This window comes from Arvicanthis niloticus, chromosome 25 (assembly GCF_011762505.2).
Source record: "Arvicanthis niloticus isolate mArvNil1 chromosome 25, mArvNil1.pat.X, whole genome shotgun sequence".
Lineage (NCBI taxonomy): Eukaryota > Metazoa > Chordata > Mammalia > Rodentia > Muridae > Arvicanthis > Arvicanthis niloticus.
In genome coordinates, this window is record NC_133433.1 from 11,584,589 (window position 1) to 11,605,000 (window position 20,412).

The 20,412-nt window shown below is 37.3% G+C and overlaps 1 protein-coding gene across 3 annotated transcripts in view; it reads right to left on the reverse strand.

Moving 5' to 3' along the window:
• Positions 1-20,412, reverse strand: part of Pnisr (PNN interacting serine and arginine rich protein) — a 27,601-nt gene continuing 7,189 nt past the window's right edge. Inside the window, exons 2-12 of one of the 3 annotated variants that reach the window (XM_076924079.1) lie at positions 20,270-20,368; positions 17,469-17,657; positions 15,720-15,943; positions 13,880-14,051; positions 12,611-12,801; positions 10,230-10,367; positions 6,810-6,909; positions 6,026-6,079; positions 4,759-4,929; positions 1,819-2,905; positions 1-1,585 (exon numbers count right to left, since the gene is read on the reverse strand). In XM_076924079.1, the coding sequence (XP_076780194.1) occupies positions 1,555-1,585; positions 1,819-2,905; positions 4,759-4,929; positions 6,026-6,079; positions 6,810-6,909; positions 10,230-10,367; positions 12,611-12,801; positions 13,880-14,051; positions 15,720-15,943; positions 17,469-17,657; positions 20,270-20,357 (2,445 nt within the window). In that variant the 5' untranslated portion in view covers positions 20,358-20,368 and the 3' untranslated portion in view covers positions 1-1,554. Of the gene's footprint in view, positions 1,586-1,818; positions 2,906-4,758; positions 4,930-6,025; positions 6,080-6,809; positions 6,910-10,229; positions 10,368-12,610; positions 12,802-13,879; positions 14,052-15,719; positions 15,944-16,702; positions 17,238-17,468; positions 17,658-20,269; positions 20,369-20,412 lie in introns of those variants that run through there. The other 2 variants (XM_076924080.1, XM_076924081.1) reach the window with 2 other exon arrangements.

Consider the following 20,412-nt stretch of genomic DNA (forward strand, 5'->3'; position numbering starts at 1 on the left):
GAATTTTTCAGTTGAATTTTATTTTGAAAATAATACTTCACTTGAAGATTGATCTAAAACACTTTAAAGTATGAAAATCTTATACAACTTATCTATTACAAATTAATCAGAATTCTTCAATTAGATACACTGTGTTAGCTCACCTACATAAAAAATATTGCACATTTTGTCTCCAGATATTCCTGATGACTAAATTGTATAGAACTCCAAACTACTTACTCTGTGAAATGGTAACTTTATAAATATTGTAACTAAATGCACTGTAAACAGCCATTTTGGTAAACATGCATTTATTCACAGATTTATTTCCTTTAGATAAATGCGTAACTGCTCAAAATTAAGATGCTATGTCGAGGTACAGGAATGCACAAACAAATCTATTTCTGTCTTCATTTCGAGGAAACACTGATCTTGGCAAAAACCTGGCATATTTTCAAATCAACTATTGCTGGTAAGAAAGCGTAATACTTTGTCTTCTGTGTTCTGCACTTGTTCTTCTCTTTCAGTTAAAATTTGAAAGGCAATGTTTCCAGAGATTCAACTATCACTGTTTAAGTGTATTATCTTAAAAATTCAGACCCCGAAGCAGCTGCACACTTGGTAAAATGCCTACTACTCATTAAGCCATGACTCATTCTTGACTATTGACTGGTCAGTGGTTTTTGGAAACTGAGAAAATCAGACCATTTTAATGTTATGTAATTGACACAATCCTGCATAACACAATATTCCTCCATTAAGCTGAGGTCATGTTATATTTTTAAAATATAAATATATTGAATCCTAAGTCCTATTTCTTAATGGGTAACCCCAAGGTGTTATGCATGTAAAACAGGAGTGACTATATAGTTTCAGACTATTAGTGTCAAATAGTCATTACAAATAACTCTACTGGTGTAATGGCCTGATTGTTTCCAGCAATTTCATTTTACAGGAGTGAATAACATTTCATACAGAGAATATATTACTTGAACACCGCCCCACCCACCCCCCCAGCAAAAAAAAAAAAAAAAAAAAAAAAGTTTAGAAAGCTGGTCAGATGACTTCAAAGAAAAGTAAGGTCATTTTCTGGCCCTTTCCCACACCTTTAAAATTGGAATTTGACAAAAGTCCAAGGGCAGAATTTACAAACTTTGACAAACTATTCTTGGAGAAGATGGGAGTAACTTTTAAAACCTGTTATACAAAACTTCAGCTGCCTTTTTATAAAAATACGTTCCTTAGATTAAAATCATAAAATTAAGGTGCAAGAGTTTAACAAAAATGAACTAAAGAGCTTTATTGACATCACAGTACATTCAAGAATAATTTTGAGAACATTACAGCTGAAAGAGAATGGCATATTTATAGTCTTATAGTACTATTTCTTGAAAAAAATGTAATACAAAGAAATCCTATTAAGTAACGTGGAGCAGCATTTGGAAAAAGACACCTATTTACACAATTAAAAAAATCTGTTTCACCTACACAGCCACAGCGCCTCTACAATGAGACAAGCCCTTAAACTCATGGAATTTATAAGACGGCATCGTGGCGTTCTTGCCACGTCATTCCTCAGCGCTTACGACGGGGAGGGGTTGTTGATCTGAAAGAAAAAAAAAGGGAAAAGACAAAATTTAAAAATAAAAATGTATTTATACTTAAAATCTGCAATATAAATAAATACTTTTATACAGGATTTCTAACATTATTTTAAACTATTTAACAAATACCAAACTGAGTTTATAAAAGAGAGAGAGAGAAAGGACACTTTCAACTTTGAATAAATTCAAAAAACTTAAAAAAAAATCAGACAAAATACTTTAAAAAGTATACTACCTTGATCGGGACTTAGACTTGTGTTTGCGGCTTGCCTTCTTACCAGACCTTTGAGATTTCTCCATGGAGCGCGACCGGCTATGTTTAGGCTTCTTAGCCTTCTTTTCTTTGCTACTTCCGGGGGATTCAGAACTGCTCCTTCCGCTAGAATCAGAACCTGAATGCTTTTTACTATCTTTGGTAGCATTTTTCTTACTATCCTGTCTAGAGTCGTGTCTTATGACTTTAACAGATATAGAACCACTCCTACAGAAAGTTCTCTCACTTTCTCGCTTCCTTTTTAACCGATCGTCCTGACTACTGAATTTAAAATCTTTTTCTTCCCTTTTCTGTTTTTCTTTTCTTTTATCCTGTTCACGGTCCCTTTCCTTATCTTTCTTCCTCCTGTCCTTATCTACACTCCGACTCCTCTCCTTTTTCCTGTCTTCTTCTTTAGCCTCACCTTTATGCTTACGACTGTTCCCACTAAGATTCCCACGTGGATCCTCAATTTTACGCCTATCTCGACTCCTACTGCGACTGGAACGATTGGTTCGTCTATCTCTTGAGCGACTTCTGCTTCTACGTCTGTCTCTGGAAGGGCTCCGGTTTCTTCGTCTTTCTCTTTCAATGCTACTTCTATTAGATCTCCTCCTATCCCTCAGCTTCACCCTAGTCCTGCTGCTGTCTAGTTTAACTCTGCGAGAGTAGCTCCTGCTCCTGCTCCGTCTAGCTTTCACTGTGGGAGACCTGCTCCTACTGTGTCTCTTTTTCCTCTTAGGTGAGGAGGAGCGAGAGGACGTGCAGCTGCTGCCTGAGCTGGAGCTGTACGAGGAACTGGAGATGGAGCTGCTACTGCTGCTAGTCCTGCTGTTGGTACTGGAGCTGCCGCTACTGCTGCTGCCTGACCTACTCCTCCGCTCCTTCTCTTTCCCCTTGTGCTCTCTTTTGGGCTCTAAAGCTGAAGGAGCTTCATTTGGAGTTCTTTTCTTTTCATTAACCGCATCACCGTCTGCTTCACTTGCTTCTAGAAGTGATAAACTATTTTGCTCTCTGTGAATAAATTCATTCATCTCTTTTGTAACCCTTTCTGTTTGTTGCTTTTCTTCTGAAACAGAAAAAAGACACAGAAAGCTAAATAAGAAACAAAAAAATTCCCATACTATCAAATTATGACAATAGTTTCATCTTTATTAGAATTAGGGTGAAAAGCCCGTACGTAATTAAACTTACTTCTAAGAGCTACGTTAAAAAGGTATTCCCACATATCATTTACCTAACATATCACAAGTCTTAACATTTCAAACGCTGCATCAAAGAGAATGGAAACTTTTTTCTACAGCAAATCTTCAACTGACTACCTATATCAACACATCAGTTGAGTACATTTCAAGTACTCAACAACCACATGTAGTTAGCTAGTTACCATTCTAGATGGACAATAAAAGTATCAAAATGCAGGGGTCCTTATGACAGAAGAAAAGACTTCCCTCTTGTCCAGTACTAGTAATTAGGGATAAGCAGTGGCCGGGTATGGTGGCTTTAATCCCAGTACTTGGGAAGCAGTGGCAGGAGGGACTCTGTAAAAGGTCAGACAGGTCTATACAGTAAGCTCCAGGATAGCAAGAACTACCAATAGAGACCCTTACCTCAAAAGAGAAGAAAAAGAAAAAAAAAGAAAACCAAATAAACAAAAACCAAACTAAACAAAAATAACTACGACAAAACAAAACGAGACTAGCAGTGATTTTTAGAAAAATTTTAACAAAGATTTCCTAAGAGCTATCCAAATATCTTTTCAAAAATTAAACCCTAAGACTCTCTCACTATTCCTTGTATTATCACATAAACACTCAACAAAAACTGTACTTATGCAAGCGTCTTAATAATGTTTCTATTTCTAATCTTCTATTTTCTCTAAACATCTAGATTTTTTTTCAGTAATTTTAAATACACTCCATCATTACAAAGGTCTATTCTTTTTTTTCAAAAGTATATTTTCATTGTAACAATTTTAACATAAAACAAATATACCTAAATACCCTGGTTTATGATCATGAGGACAAATGGCCCCTATGACCAAGTAAAAAGATAGGAAAAATACAATGTGATCTCACCTATAACACATGCTTACAATGGAGCCTCCAGTTCTATGCTACAGTATTTCTACTTTCAAACTAAAACTGTGGTGATACAGTATTATGAAACAATCTCTTACATTCTTAGAGACTGTAACTTTTGCTGGACCTCACAGCCCAAAGTTAGTAATACACCTTGAGGTCACTTAAGACAGAAGACTACTATCTAATTGTGCACTCAGATCGTTTACCCTGCTTTTAAAGGAAAACATAACAATCACTTTTACTTGCCCTGGATTTCTCATGGAATCAACTTTAAGCTAATGCAAAGCTGAAATCTTAAATTATGACTCTTCTATTCCCCTGACCTGAATATGTGTGTTCATCATTTGCTGAAAAGCAGCCCCCCAAAAAAGAAAAAGAAAAATGTTAAAAGCAACTTTCTAAAACTGATCATGAAGTGTGGAAGCACCCATTTATGAACACTGGCTGATAAAGAATGATGTTTATCTGGGTCAGCTGAGATCAGTTAGAGCCAGTGACTTAATCCCTTGTGAAATTTTGTTAAAGATGTCTGTAGTTTTCCATTGTTTCCCCTGTAGGATGCTTTCTGTGCTGTTCAACAGATTCAGAGCAAAAGCCCTTTGTTAGGGACAGATGGATACATAAGGACAGACACAGGTACAGAGGCAGAGGACACAGTGAATGGAAAGTAGAGAATTCAAATGTGAATTTGCTCTTGCTCTCACTTAAATGACTCCAAGGGGAAGTTCTTTTATGCACTCATGTATTACTAGAGACCTGAAGTAAAAAACTAACATGCATGATCCACTCACAAAAGCACATATGAGACTAGACAAACACCACAGAAATCTAAGATCACCTTCCATCTGTTTATCTTGTAACAGCTGCTGTTCTTTCTCTTTTCTCCAAAAAGCTTCTTGTTTTTGCCGGATTCGGTGCCGTAACTCTTCGTCATCAGTATCAGAAGACTCAGAACCTCGGTCACTCCTCTCATCTTCACTGTCTCCTGATCCATAACCACCCAGTCCACCTGTGTGCATAAAACTCAATCCATCATGTGCAAACATTACAGGAGACACTAAAAACTTTTTAAGATCAGAGAAGAAACTTTATTTTGTTTTTCATTGCCTTTTCCTGGAAGAATATGCTTGTTCAGGGTGGGGAGAGACATAACTTCAAAGTTAAAGTTTTCAGAATCCTCAGACAATGGTAATATTAAAATCGTATTCCCTGGACTACTTCACATATTTCTCAGCAACAAGGAATCATTATGATTTTTATTATCCATACTAACCAACAAATCCATTTAACATGGCAAAAATGAAGTCTTACTACAGTTATGCCAATCCAACTACTATAATAAATTGAGGATGATTCTGAAAATATTTCTCAAGTTAATTACTTTATTGTTCAAAGTTTCCTAAAATCTGGAAGGATGCTAAGCAAATTTTCTCTAGTAACTTAGAGTAATATAATTCTCACTGGCATAAAAATGATGTGACTTACTCCCCACCCAGAAGTGATCTCCAAAGTATAATACCAAAATTACATGGGCATTTAGTCTACCCATTTCTCTTGTTCCTCACACAAATTAACATGAAGATGTGGAAAAGGCAAATTCAAGCTTTAGTCTTAATAACATGCAGAAAGCAAACTATGAACACACTATTGTTGTAAGATAAACCCATTGCCTCTAAGTTGAAATTTGATTTGCTTCAACACAAATTCATTACTGTCTAGGTAAATTCCTAGGTATGTATGACATAATTTTAAAAGTGAGTTTTGAAACTACTTAAACTAGGGCAAACCATTATCTACTAAGTACAAACTATGTGTATATGATATGTAACATATAATTACACATTATATATTACATACACACTGGAACAATTAATGAGGAAATCCTCCATTCAACTCACCCTAATTACATTAACTCTCCCATCTATAATCATTCTACCATGAATGTTTACTCAAAGAAACTAGATAAAGCTTTTAGAGACTGAAGCCTGACTTCTAAGATGATTTCATAAACTAAGTAGGAACAGTGCATTTCTCAACAGAACAAGTAGAAAGACAAGTCAGTGAGTTTCCCTTTAGCCCTCTCACGCGCACACTGAGACACTTACCGAGGCCGGTGAGGGAGGCCAGTGCACTGGACTGTGCCAGCTGTTTTGCAGGAGCTTTGTATCACATCAACAACAGGAACAACATGTTAACACAAATAGCCACGATTTCATAGTCATGAGAGTCTACGGTATTGTTAAATCTACTACTATTGCTGCTTTGTGGGGAGAGAAGAAACATTAAAAACATAACATTCATTTTAAACCAGTAGTATGTCTGGCTTTGAAATCAAAATTCTGATGTGAGCTGAAATTGGTTCATGATGAGGAAAAAGTTGATAAGTATATTTGTATTTCTTTCTCTGAGATATGGCACATAATTTTTTTTTATTTTCTATGTTTTTAAAGTGTTACTAAAATCATATGGGAAGATGGTTGTCACTGTTTCATAAGAATTAAAACTGAAAATTCTGAAGGTTTGTTTAATTCATAATTCATTTAAAATGTACAGAAGCCACATAGCAATACCAAAACATCTATTTTTAAAAACAAAAACAAAAAAAGCCTTAAGTGAAATAATAAATTGAACATGAGGAATTTTCCACACCGTGTCTTAGAGTACTACACAGGATGAATGCTATCTGTGCTTAGGTAAGTCAGAGAAAACAAAGTACTTCTACAGTTCCAATAGAATATCTACAAGCTGAAGCTTTCCCAAAGAGTTAACACATGCAAGGAGAAAATATTTAAATATGTGATAGAAATCCAGAGGACAAAAAAAGTCCAAAATAAGCAATGAAATAAAAATTCCCCTACAAAAGTAAGACCAAGAACACCCACAATGTACCTTTCGTTGCTTTCCGATGTGCATCTTTAGCTACGTAATAAATTTCTTCATCTGTGACATCCAGAAGAATTTCAGTTAGAAGCATTTTTGTCAACAACATCTAAGGAAGAATATTATATAGTTTCTAGTTTAATTTTAATACATTTGATTATTTTCAAATTAAAATGTAAAACTCTTTTTAATTAAAATATTTTAAGATCAAATTGATCACTACTAAGGAGTATCTTGAAAAATATTTTAAAAACATTAAAACTTGAAAAAAAAAAACCCTTCAGATTCATAGGTATCAAAGAGTGAGTACCTGTGATCTCAGCAGAACAAAAGCTGAGACGAAAAGAAAGAAAAAAGCTATAGACTTATCTGCAGAAACCTTAAAAAGTAGAAGCTTGTATGAAGAAAAATTTCTGTGGTTGGGAAGACAGCTAAGTGGGTAGGTTACTTACTGTGGAAGCATGGGGCTTGAATTTGGATCCCCAGCATCCCAAAGAAGGTAGGTAAGGTGCCCTGCATCTGTAATACCAGCTCAGGAGGTAGAGAGAGGCAGGCCTGGGAACTAGCTGGCCAACAAGTCTAACCAATTGGTGCTAGGTTCAGTAAGAAATCTGTCTCAAGAGCATTAGAAATACCCGATGTAAACCTCTGGCCTCCATACAAGCATGCATGGGCACTTGCATACACATACCACTCCCATACACATGTGAAAATACACACACATGTGTGCACACACACACACAGTCGGAACTTCCATAGTTTTAAGTTGAATGTAGCCTTTTATTTAACAGTATTGGTAAGCATTATAATTTTTTAAGTCACTTTTCAAGGTTAAAATAAAATTCTGTGAGAGGAAAATAAGAAAAACAAAACAAACAAAAAACAAAGGAAATGTACTCTTAATCCTGAACTAATATACTCATAAATTATGATAATATCTCAACATATAATAAAATAGAAACACAAGACATTTGAGTAAGACATAGATTGTAGCTATGGTTTGAGTATCAACAACTATTTCAAATGTACTTTTAGTCCCTTAGAGTTTGTGTCCATGAGCCTTTATTTACAGAAATGAGAGTAGACTGAATTAACATATTCTGGAGATTATGGGAAAATCATAATCTCACAAGGTGATAATGAACTTCATTGATAAGGCTTTGAGAATTCTCACAGTAAAACAAAAATTAAATTCTGCTCAATCCCTGCAGTGGTTTGAATGAGAACAGTCCTCCTAGGCTCACATAGTTGAATGCTTGCTCTCCAGCTGGTAGAACTGTTAGAAGGTATGACCTGATATAGGTATGTCATAGATGGGGTGCTTCTTTAGAGGTTTCAAAAACCCCACACTACTCCCAGCTAACTACTTCTGCTCTGTGCTTATGAGCCAAGATTTAAGGGCTCAGCTACTGCTCCAGCGCCACATGTCTGACTGCCGTCATGCTTCTCACCAGAATAGACTCAAATCCTCTGACACGCCAAGTCCCCCAAAACTCTTTTTTCTGTAAGTCACCTTGGTCATGGTATCTTATGATAGCAATAGAAAAGTAACAAGACAATTCCCTACTGGCTCCTCCTAAATGGTGTATTCTTTTAATCATTTACAACATTTCCATTAAACAACAACAACAAAACAAAACAAAACAGAGAAGATTGGAGAGATGGCTCAGCAGTTAAGAGCACTGACTGTTCTTCCAGAGGTCCTAAGTTCAATTCCCAGCAACCACACAGTGGCTTACAACCTTCCCTCTTTTGGCATGTCTAAAGATAGCTACAGTGAACTCACATAAAGAAAATAAATAAATCTTTGAAAATGTGGGAAAAAATGAATTAATGTTCTTAAGCCTCATATATACTAAAACATTTTAATGCTTTATCATTATTGTATTTATGTGTGTGTAGGCTCATGTGCAAAGGTCAGAGGACAGTTTTTGGAGTCAGTCTTCTAAGGACTGAACTCAGGTTACCAAGCTTACACAACTGGGTTTGAGCTGTTTGCTGGCCCAGTTAAGTATTATTCAGTGATACTACTGCTACGAAGGAATACATTTGATGTTGAATAACCGATGTGTGTGTGTGTGTGTGTGTGCGGGGGGTGGGGGGGGGGTGTCATTTCTCCTGTTCTCAACATTTCTTAGTTGAATACAGCTCTTTAAAGAACTGTAGCCTTGAGCTTTCCCATTTCCATGTTTCAAGTCTATTGTTCCTTGTTCAGGTCTTGTTTAGGCAGCCATGTTGGTGAAACTTCATGGATATAACCTGACATTTCTAAGAGATACAATCTCATAGCAAATTTCCTGTTTCTCTGGCTTACAATCATCTGGCCCCTCTCCCACAATGATTCCTGAGCCACAGGTGCAGAAATTGTGTTACAGATATATCAGTTGTAACTAGGCACCACATAATCTCTTGTTCTCTGTCATTTTGATAAGTTTTGGTTTTCTTTAATGGTCTCTATCTATTGCAAAGAGGTGTCTTTGATTAGGGGTGAGAACTATACTAATTTGTGGTTATAAGGATACTTAGAATGTTGTCAGGGGTTATGCTTATTTAGTAAAGTGGCAGTTGTAGGCTCTCCTCTAAGACCCATGACTTCACTAGCCCCAGGTAGTTGGCTAGGTCTCCAGTACCTAATCTTCCCTCTTGTTAGAGTCCCTAAGTCCAATTAGAGAGTTGGTTACCACCACAGCATACATATGTCACTTCTACGTCATTAGGACTTCTGTCTCATGTCTTTGTTGTGGTGCTCAGGTATCATAGCTAGGTAGAACCACTGGTTGCTTCCTTCCCTCGGAAGCTTGCACAGCCTTTTAATATCATGCAAGCTAGTCTTTAGAGAGAAGACTTTCAGGTAAGATCCAATGCAGATCCTCTGAGTCTTACGTTTGAATTGGTTAGCCAATACCAAAGTGGTCAGCCAATACATACAGGTAACATTGTTAAGACTAAGCAGATTGTATTTATGTACTTAGGAAAATGTGTGTGTGCATGTGTGAGTATAACAAAGATTAAGAAAAAACAGCCAGCTTTAATCCCAGCACTAGGGAGGCAGAGGCAGGCTGATCTCTCTGAATTTGAGGCCAGCCTGGTCTCCAGAGCAAGTTCCACCAACAGCCAGGGCTAAACAGAAAAACCCTGTCTCAAGAAAACATACCAAAAAAACGGGCCATAAATTTGAGAGCAAAGGAAGTATGCATGGGAAGGACTGGAGAGAGTAAAGGGAAGGGAAAAGTATGAGATTTCTTTTAAAAAATATTATTTAAAAAAGAGATAGTTAATAACTACAGACTATGGTTCTGTACTTGGTATATTACGTACATTTTTTTTAGAGCATGGGAAATATATTGGGGAATAACACTTGCACTCTTTACACCTGCTTTACCTAGCACATCTATATCTGAATACACACTTCCTAACAGCATGCCTTACCATTTGGTACTCCTTCTCCTCTTCAGTCATCTCTGGTTCACTGTGCTCTTCCTGGGGAGCTGGAGATGGACTTCTAGTGACTTTCCCACTGCTCACGGCCTCCAGGTTTTCAGCGTCTTCATCCTCTTCATCACTGTCCTGTGGCAACAGTGTCGGAGCACAGAGTTACAGTTACAATCTAAAGCTGAGGAAACGAACATGCAGGAGCAGCTTCTCTCTAAATTTCAGTTTGGTTTTTTGGTGTTGGCTATAAAGATATGAAGCATGACTCTGGTGGTGGTGCATGCCTTTAGTCCAGCACTGGGGAGGCAGAGGCAGAGAGATCTCTGAGGCCTGGTCTACAGAGTGGGTTGTGGGTTTCAGAGCAACCAGGGATACACAGTAAAACTCTTCCTCAAAAAAACCAAAAAAAAAAAACCAAAAAAAAACAAAAAAACAAAAAACAAAAAAACCCAGAACAAAGAAAGGAGCTAAGCATGTAGTCTACTGCTGACTTACACCTTCAACTTCTTTAAATTACATTAATTTCTCTTGTTTTTATATATATTTCAGACAATCATTTTCAATGTTCTTTCCTTTTTTTCTTTCCCCCTTGAGAAATCAGTTTCAGACTCATGCCCCAGACTTGTCCCTTGGGAATGCTGAGAGTACAGCATCTGCCACCACACAGAGTTCTGAATTTGTACTATTTCACTTAGGAATTTATAGTGTTATCTGAGGAGAGAAACTACAATTACATAAAGGTTTATGAAAAGCAGTTACTTTTTCATTTCAATTTTTTCTCCACTATGAATTTTGGCCTATTTTGTAAATACCAAAGAAAGCATTGTATGCAGACATGATTCTTAAACAAATGGCTTATAGAACTTTGAATAAATGGAACAGAGTTTAATTTTTATACTATTATAGACTTAACGAATTAACAATTTATTTAACATGATTTAATAATAATAAATCTCAGGCTGGAGAGATGGCTCAGTACACCGACTGATCTTCCAGAGATCCTGAGTTCAATTCCCTGCAATCACATGGTGGCTTACAACCATCTGTAATGGGATCCGATGCACTCTTTTGGTGTGTGTCTGAAGACAAGCTACAGTGTACTCATACAAATAAAAATAAATAAATCTTTTTTTTTTTTTCCCTGAAACTCACTGAGAGTTACACAATGAGACCAGGCTGGATTCGAACTCGGAAACTCGGGCACGTCTGCCACCAGAGGGCAGGCGCTGAAGCCATGCACCACCACAGGCTTATAAATAAATCTTTAGAAAAGTTTTTTAAAACCTCCATTTTCATTCTGTGTGTATGGTTGTTTGTCTTGTGTATCATGTGCTTGCAGAGGCTGGAAGGCATTGAATCTCCTGGGGTTGGCGTTACAGATGGCTGAGCTGCCACATGGGTACTGGGAATCTAACGCAGGTTTCTTAGAAGAGCAGCCAGTACTCTTAACCACTAAGCCATCACTCCAACCTCCCTAAAGTACTTTGTGAGTATATAGTAAATAGACAAATAAGAAATTAGGTCTACTTCAGACTGAGAAATTTTATGATTTTAGTACCAAGAAACCCTAGACCATTTTGTAGTCAAAGAAACATCATATGCTCACTCCTAGCAACTACTGTACCAAGTTAAAAAGCAGATGACTATCTAAATACTCCTATAAACAGAATACGAGAGCCAAAGGACAAATATGAACTACAATCCCAATATATTTAGGAAGACAGAAGAAAAACAATGTCTAAACAGAACACTGTGGAACAGAAAAATTCCTAAACCACTCATGCCATGAACTGAGAAACAAGTATTTCAAACATTTAAAGCTGAAACTTTCAATGCTATGTCAAAAAGGAAACTACTGAAGCGTCAGTAAAACGTACACATTAAGTATCTGTGGAAGGGCAGCGTCAGTTCTCTATGCTATTTAGCACTTTTGTTTTATATGAGCCACTGTTAGGGAGTTGGCCGCACCATAATGAAAAAGTAAAGAGTTGTACATTACAATAAAACTAACCAGAAGTACACAAAGTATCCTTACAGAACAGGCTTTTTAAAACTTACTGACACCCTCCCCTATTTTTCTTTCACTTACCCTTAATAACATAAACAAAAGCAGAAACCCCACCTGGCATAGGCATGCACATATAATCTTTGTACTTGGGAATCTAAAGAATGCCGAATCAACACCAGCCTGAGGAAGTGTTCGAGGCACCCTGGGATATAACTATATCCCATCTCAGTGAGACATACACAGAACAACAAACCCAAGCCCCAGTAGACGTACCCCAAGACCACTCAAATACTTTATGAGGATTTTTCTGTAGGCTCAGGCTACTTTTCACACAGACAAAATTATCAGTTTAATGCTAGGCTCTACTTACAAATTTACTTCTTTGAGGTAAACGAGGGCCATCCCCTCCTTCAGCATCTTCAGTGGTCTTCTTTTCTTTTTTTGACAACTGTGAACGCTGCTGTTCCATTCTTTCTTTCTCTAATTTCTTCTGTTTTTCACGTTCCATCTTCTCAAGGCCTTCACGAATCCAGGCTGGAAGAGTCCTGCGTTTTACTGCATCTGTTTCACACAAGGGAAAAACAAAAATCCCATGTCAATTTAAGTGGAAAAAAGGTTTTGAGTTTCTATAAATGCCATGAGTAAAAGTAAAATCCTTTACTGTTGTGCTTTAAAAGCCATTCCTTTGACAAGCAGGAGGGAGCACGTTCTACTGCTTACAGTTTGCCAGGACACAGAAGTGCATCAACTTGTCATCTCACTTACTGTATACAAAAGCCCTGGGATCACTGCTATTACTCAACCTTTCCGTAGGTGAGAAACTGATGCTCAAAGAGATAAACCCATGTGCTTGCTCAGGGTTCAAAAGCCAGTAAACCATGATATAAACTAATTCAGGCCCAAATTCCTATCCTAAGCTGCTTCCTAAAATATGAAAACAGTCAAACAAAGGCACAGGCTGTTTTCATACTAAGAATTGATTCCGTTAAATGTAAAAAACAGTACATTAGAATCTTCCTAATATGTTAAAAGGTGTGTTTTCCTCATCTATTAAATGGTAGGCGATTTGAAACTTTCCAAATATAATGTAGAATAAATATATAACTTGTCATTACTAGTTTTAATATTATTTTAAAGTTAATGGTTTTTTTGGTCTCCCTCCCTGTCTCCCTGTCTCCCTGTCTCCCTGTCTCTCTCTCTCTCTCTCTCTCTCTCGATCTCTCTCTCTCTCTCTCTCTCTCTCTCTCTCTCTTTCTCTCTTTCTTTCTTTCTTGTAAAGTTTACATGGGAAGCAAATAATTAAAGAAAACCCATTTGGCAGCAGTCTATCTCATAGCTAAGACTGAAGAGACCCAAGGCAAATAACACTAAGATGTATGGTAAGCAAAAATCTACATTTTATCACAAATTATCATTTAAAACAAGTAATCTGAAAAACTATTCAATACCTTTTACATTTTAGATCAGTATTTCTTTTTTTGTTTAAGAATTGTGACTATAAAATGATAGGGTTTGAAAATACCATTATTTCTACCAAACCAAAGAAGTGCTTTAACAACTTAGGAAACCAAAAATACGGTTTTTAAAGTGATAATGTCATCATGCTAATGTGGTTCACTGAACAGATTTAAATAGCTACCAATTTGTGGAGGCTCCTGCTTCACTGGAAGTGCTATAGGTGAACGCTGTCGGTCCCTGAATGATGGTGGCCGTTCTCTTCGATTCTGTGTAGGTGCTGGAGGTCCTGGAGGTCCTGGTTGCCAATAAGGAGGATGAAATCCACCTTGTGGTGGACCAAAAGCAGCCCCATGCTGAAAGAGTATTGCATTTTAATTTTCTTCAGTTCAGTACATACACCTTCTGGGACACACACGTGTTATGAACTGGGACAGTAGAAATCCATGTGTGTAGCAGACCCAAGAATTCCATGGTTCTAACACCCAACAGTACTTCTGTAACCCCAAGAGCCCAGGCTTGCTTTTCTTAGGAAAGTTCAAGATTTTCTGTCTATACAAATGTAAACAGGATTCTATAAACCAACTGACAGATTATTTAAGAACTATGGGAAGACACAAACACATAATGTTATGTGAGTATATGAACCTTTTCATTCTAAATTCATTCATAAGTTACCAAGATAACAGAAAGTTACCAACACCACCAAGATAACAGAAAGTCTTTTCTTTCTCTTTCTAAGAAAAGCTCTCATTATAGAGCCTAGGCTAGCTCTGAACTTGTTATGTGCCCAAGGCTGATAAGCTCCAGAGCCTCACAGGCGCTGGAGTGACAGGACGCACCCTCACACATAGCCAATTTTTACTAAACTAACAACTACACAACAATTGGTTGTTGCTGTCAGTTTCAACCTCCCTCCTGTTTCTATTTCTAGTGCACTCAGGTTGTTGCTAACGTGGGGCAGGTTGTTGCTAACGTGGGGCAGGATTTATTTCTTTCAAGTCAAAACTGACACTGAATTAACTATTTTCTTTTGAAAATCTGCACTTTCAGAGGCCTTTTAGGAGAAAGCTGCCAACAGACTCTCTGCCTTGTTTACACTGGTTGCACCAGGCCAAACAGAGGTAAGGAGGGGGCTTCTTGTCACTACATCCCTTCATAACAGAGGGAAGCTGTCACATGTGAATTCCACGTGGTAGTACACAAGCATCTAATCAGCACTGATAGAACAACTACCATTTCAAGGTGAACATATTATCAAATTAAGCTTGTGATTAAAGTTTAAATCTCCAGTTTTAAAGATTTTAAATTATGACAGCTTATTACATAAAGCAGCAACTGCAATCAGTGACATTTAGTATAATTTAAGGGTAGACCCTAGCAAAGCAGGGTCTTAAAGAAAATAAAGCCCATACAATAACATTATTCTCCATAGAGTTCTATGTCCCTAGGAATGAATGTCACAAAGGAAGACATAAACAATTCCATTAATATAGTGTATAAATTAATATAGTGTATAAATTAATATAGTGTATAAATTAATATAGTGTATAAATCAATATAGTGTATAAATTAATATAGTGTATAAAAATGGGGGGAAACACTAAAGAAAAAAGGTAATATCTTTACATAGACGGTACAACAGTCAAGACAATCTATAGTCATTGTGCTTTATTTGTCTTATTTATAATCTATTATTGACATATAGTGTATTCAACTATTGTGTATTTTCTATACTTTAACATTTAGATATATCATGTTGAAACTGGAAAACAAGGCATCATATAACTATTTGCATTTACATACTTTCCACTTGATCCAAATTTTTCCTAATGTTTGTTGGTACCAATATCCTAATCAACTAAAAATCTAATGATTTTAATAAATGTTGATAAATGTTCTGACACTGTGCTTATCTGTACAACCCTGACAATGACATACATCTTAGGAATTCTTGACAAGACATTTCCAAGGAATGGGTTACATGCATGTCTATGATAGTAAAGTAACAAAATATCTTTCACCTGATAGTCAAACTGGTTCACCGGCCCCACTGCAAAATTATCAGGTGGTCCACCAAAGTTGTGATTGTTCTGGTTAAATATATGCCTGTTGTCAGGGGCAAATTCCCCACTGTCCTGACTGTTGCTGTCTTCAGAAGGAGGAACAATGTCCATTGGGCCTGGTGTTGGTGGCATCCATGGCTGCTCTGGAGGGGGGTGTGGGGGCTGCTGATGCATTCCCCATTCTATTCAGGATTTAGGCATAAAGACATTCAACAGGGGATTATAACAAAGTCAATATAATTTTTAAGATCTCAAGAAAGCTAAAAATGTAATGACACAATTTTAAAAAGCAATTTATAACATTTTGGTCAAATTTGTTTTGTATTACCTTAAAATAAACAATAAATTAAAAACTATCCCATACGTAATTCAATTGTACTCCATTCTAATTCATATTCTAAACGAAATGCCTAAAGTTATTTTTTGCTTGATATTTTGAGACAGGATCTTGCTATGCAGATGAAGCCCAGCTGGAACTTTCTACACAGCTAAGACTGGCCTCAAACACGAGCCCTTCTGCCTCCGCCTCCCCAGCACTGGGCTTACAGGCATGTGAGACCACACTCAGCTCCAAAAAGTGTTTTTAACAAATTTATCAAATTCCAAAACAACTCTTGGATAAACTGCTATTACTGTTCAATGGTAACAACATAAAAAGAATACCTTAAATTTCATATTATTTCTTTTTCCATGAACACATTTATCCTCACAACAACCCTGTGAGGTAGGGAGAAATCTGGTATTATCTGTCAATTTCAGAAGGGGAAACTGAGACACACAAAGGTTACTAAGTTCCTTTGTGTCACAGAGAAAGCCAAAGAAGGGAAGGAAGCTGAGGGCAGCAGGAGTGAAAGGAGGCCACTGATGCCGGGATGAGGAAACTAACTCGAAAACTACAAGAGTTTCAAAAGTGGGAAGATTTGGCCTTCTAAAAGACAAAAAAAAAACACTTCACATTACCAAAGATGAGAACATTTGTTACTCTTTTAAAAGTAATATTGAAAATATACCCTGTTTTCCATTCTCACCAGTAATAATAGAAATAATAAAAATAGCAAACAGAAGCTAGGACTTCTGCAGCAACATCTCCAAATGTGCAGTCTCTATAAATAGTGTGATGGGATTATTAAAAATATTAACACAATCGTGGAAAACGAGTAAACATTAAAGGATCTAAGTCATACTGTGAAGTTTAAAAAAAATAAATAAAATGAACAGCCAAGAAATTAGGGAAAGTCACTGCTATCTGAAAAAAGGGTGAGGGAGGAGGAAAGGTGATGAATGAGGAGCAGAGCGGATCTGACAGGCTTGCTTGTCATACAGTGGCACAACTTGTCTTTAATTAGAGGCTAGACATGTTTTACTCTGCCAGTGCTGCTTCTGAAAAGGCCAGAGGTTGCAACAGAGAGACAAAGAGTGCTCTCTTTTCCCTAGATGCCAAGTGAAGTTTCCAGAGTGTTCCCAGCCCCTGTCAGCCTAGGAATGAAGAACCAAGAAAAAAATCAAACTGAGTGCCACAACACTAGCAGACTGTGTACAAAATAATTTAACCACAAAAAATGTCAAGATCAAATCAAATTGAGACTGCCTAATTCTTAAGAAGCATTAATTTCAAGAAGTCATAAAAGTAAACAAGTTAAACAATGTACTACTAATTCTCATTTTATTTTAAGACATTCTAAAATTTGGGAAACATAAATAACAAACCTGGTTGCCACATTCTGTTAAAATTTGAATCCCCTTGAAAATTCCCATGATTATTTGGACCAGACTCCATTGTAGACATATCCTGTCCATTTGGCATCATTCCTGGTGGTTGCTCTACGATGTTTTGCTGTCCTGAGGCTTCTCTTTGTGCAATCCAAGCTTGGGCCAAAGCAGCCCAGTCAATCTGGCCTAAAGTACATCAGCAGAATTTAGCATTCAGAATGTAGGAGCTAAAAAAATAGCACCTCTATGTAAAACAAGTATCTCAATTATTCCGTTATTTGTCTTCTTTTTAAGCATGTACACACTTATATGTGTGTATATATATCTACATGTTTATGAGCACATGTGCATTTGGAGGCATGACAGTTATCTCTTCCTTTATCCCATCTTTACTATTCTTGAAGAAGGGACTCTCAATCAATTCCATGTAAGACTAGTAGTATCCATAGCCACTTTCCTTAGTGATGCATCTCTCTCTGCATCTGAGGCTGGACCACTACACACCCCGAATTTAACACGGGTTCCAGTTCTCTTGCTTGTATGGCAAGTGGTTTAACTCCTGGACCATCTATCTCCCTGGCTCCTTCTTTTCTTCTGTCTTCTTCTCTCCTTCTTCCCTTTCTTTCTCTTCTCTGTCCTTTTCCTCTTTTAAGTATCCCTCATTAATTAGATATTTAACTATTATACAAAGTTATGTCTACAAATATGTGTAGAAATGCTACAAATATGCAGAGCAAAATATACATGAGTTTCAGAAAAGGACTCTGTAAGAACACTTTCAGCCTGGTGTAGTAACACACACCTTTAATCTCAGCACTCCAGAGACAGAGGCAGGAGAATCTCTGTGAATTCAAAGCTAGTCTGGTCTACACAGAAAGCTCCAGGACAGCCAGAACTACACAGAGAGAGCCTGTCTCAAAAACAAAAAACAAAAAAAACAAAAACAAAAAACAAAGCGAATAACCCAGTCTTAACATATTCTAATATTATCTCAGAGAAAATTATGACCTTAGTTTGCTGAGTTTTTGAAAAGACACACATGCACCTTTTTGTTTGTCTGTTTTTCGAGACAGGGTTTCTCTGTACAGCCCTGGCTGTCCTGGAACTCACTCTGTAGACCAGGCTGACCTTGAACTCAGAAATCCTCCTGCCTCTGCCTCCCAAGCACTGGGATTAAAGGCGTGCGCCACCACTGCCTGGCTGCGCCACCACTGCCTGGCTACACATGCACCTTTTAAAGTCAGCATAAAAATAACCGAACTCAATCGTTTCTTCCTTCAGGACGTTCTGTCCTTCCCAGGCTGCCTTTGAGCCTACACTGATAACCCAGTGTAACTTTCTATCCCTGTGCCTTCTCACAGTTGTACTTTTAACTCAGTGCTGTAGACAAAAATTCCTCTTCAACAACTTCAAAATCGATTGTTTCTACTATCTCTTAGGTGTTTCCTCTCCAAATCTATACTAAAATTCTGATACCTTTTATTACTAATAGCACAAAGTAATTTAGTCAAGTTTTAATAAACACTCTCATACAATTTAATGAAACAGAAAACTGATGTAGCCTGGATGGATGGAATTACAACTAAATCAAATATATCTTAAACTTCTCAACTGCAATCTAGCAAGCCTAGCATTTTTACTAAGAAAATAATTGGACAAGTAACTAATGTTATGTTCACAAGATTATGTTAAGCCTGAAAAGATATAAACAATCAAATATCCAGAAGTCTTCCTGTTGCTATCACTGTTGTTTTACATTAGAATAGAACCATACATTAAAGTGCTATGTAGCTATTTTAAAAAGAGATGAGCTAGGTGTGGTGGTGCACACATATAACCTAAAACCTAGGAAGTGGACACAGGAGCACTGTGGGTTTGAGGCTACCCTGGGCTATATAGAATGTTTTATGCCAGTCTGGACTACATTATAAGACTGCCTCAAAACAGAAAATAAATTATCTCCCTAAGGAAAGAGCAACGTAAATGATGAAGGGTGAGGCAAAGCTGGCCTTAAGTATGAAGTGAGGCTCCTGATACTTTTCATTTTCCCTCTACATGACTGGGAGGCGGGAGGGGGAGGAGTAGACGGTAGTTAAGAAAGGGTCTTGCTATGTAGCTCAGGCTATCCTAGAACTATATAGACAAGGCTGGTCTCAAACTGAAGAGATCCACCTGCCTCTGCCTCCCAAGTGCTGAGATTAAAGACCTGCAACACCAACTACCTCAATACTCTTCAGACAGTCCTTAGTAAAAAGAAATATGAAAGTGGCATAGCACAGGACCTGAGGAGATGCTTCAGTCAGAGCTTAGTACATGAGATGAGAAGCTCCCTACGTCTGAATTCCCCAGAAGCTACACTTAGGCTAGGTAATGCAGTGCACATCTATAACCCTAGCACTGTGAAGCTGTGTAGATTCCGAAAGCTTGCTGGCCAGCCAGGCTCATTCAATCAGTGAGCTACAGGTTCAATGAGAGAGGTGGAGAGTGACTGAGGAAAACATCTGACTGGCCTCTGCCTCCATACACAAATATGTACCTTCACCCACTCCGTATGTTGAACATGCAAAAAGATATACATAGATAAACAAAAATGATATTCCACAAACTGTAACAAATAAAATTCAGAATAGAAATATATAATACTTAAGCACATTTCATTCTTTTTCTTTAGAAAACTTAAGACTGTATCCGTTTTAAGCTGTAAAATTCAGTAAGCCAAACTGAATGCCACCATCTGTATCCTACCCATCTCTAAATGTCCACTCTGTATCCACCTTAATTTGCAGGATTTTCCTTACTTGGATCTTGCTGGTGCTGAAATGACTGCATCCACTGTTGCTGGTTCAAGGGCCATTGCTGCCAAGGCTGTCCTCCTTGATCCCACATCCTTCAAGTTCCTATTCACGACAAATTAAACATAGTTAATGCTGGGACGTTTTAC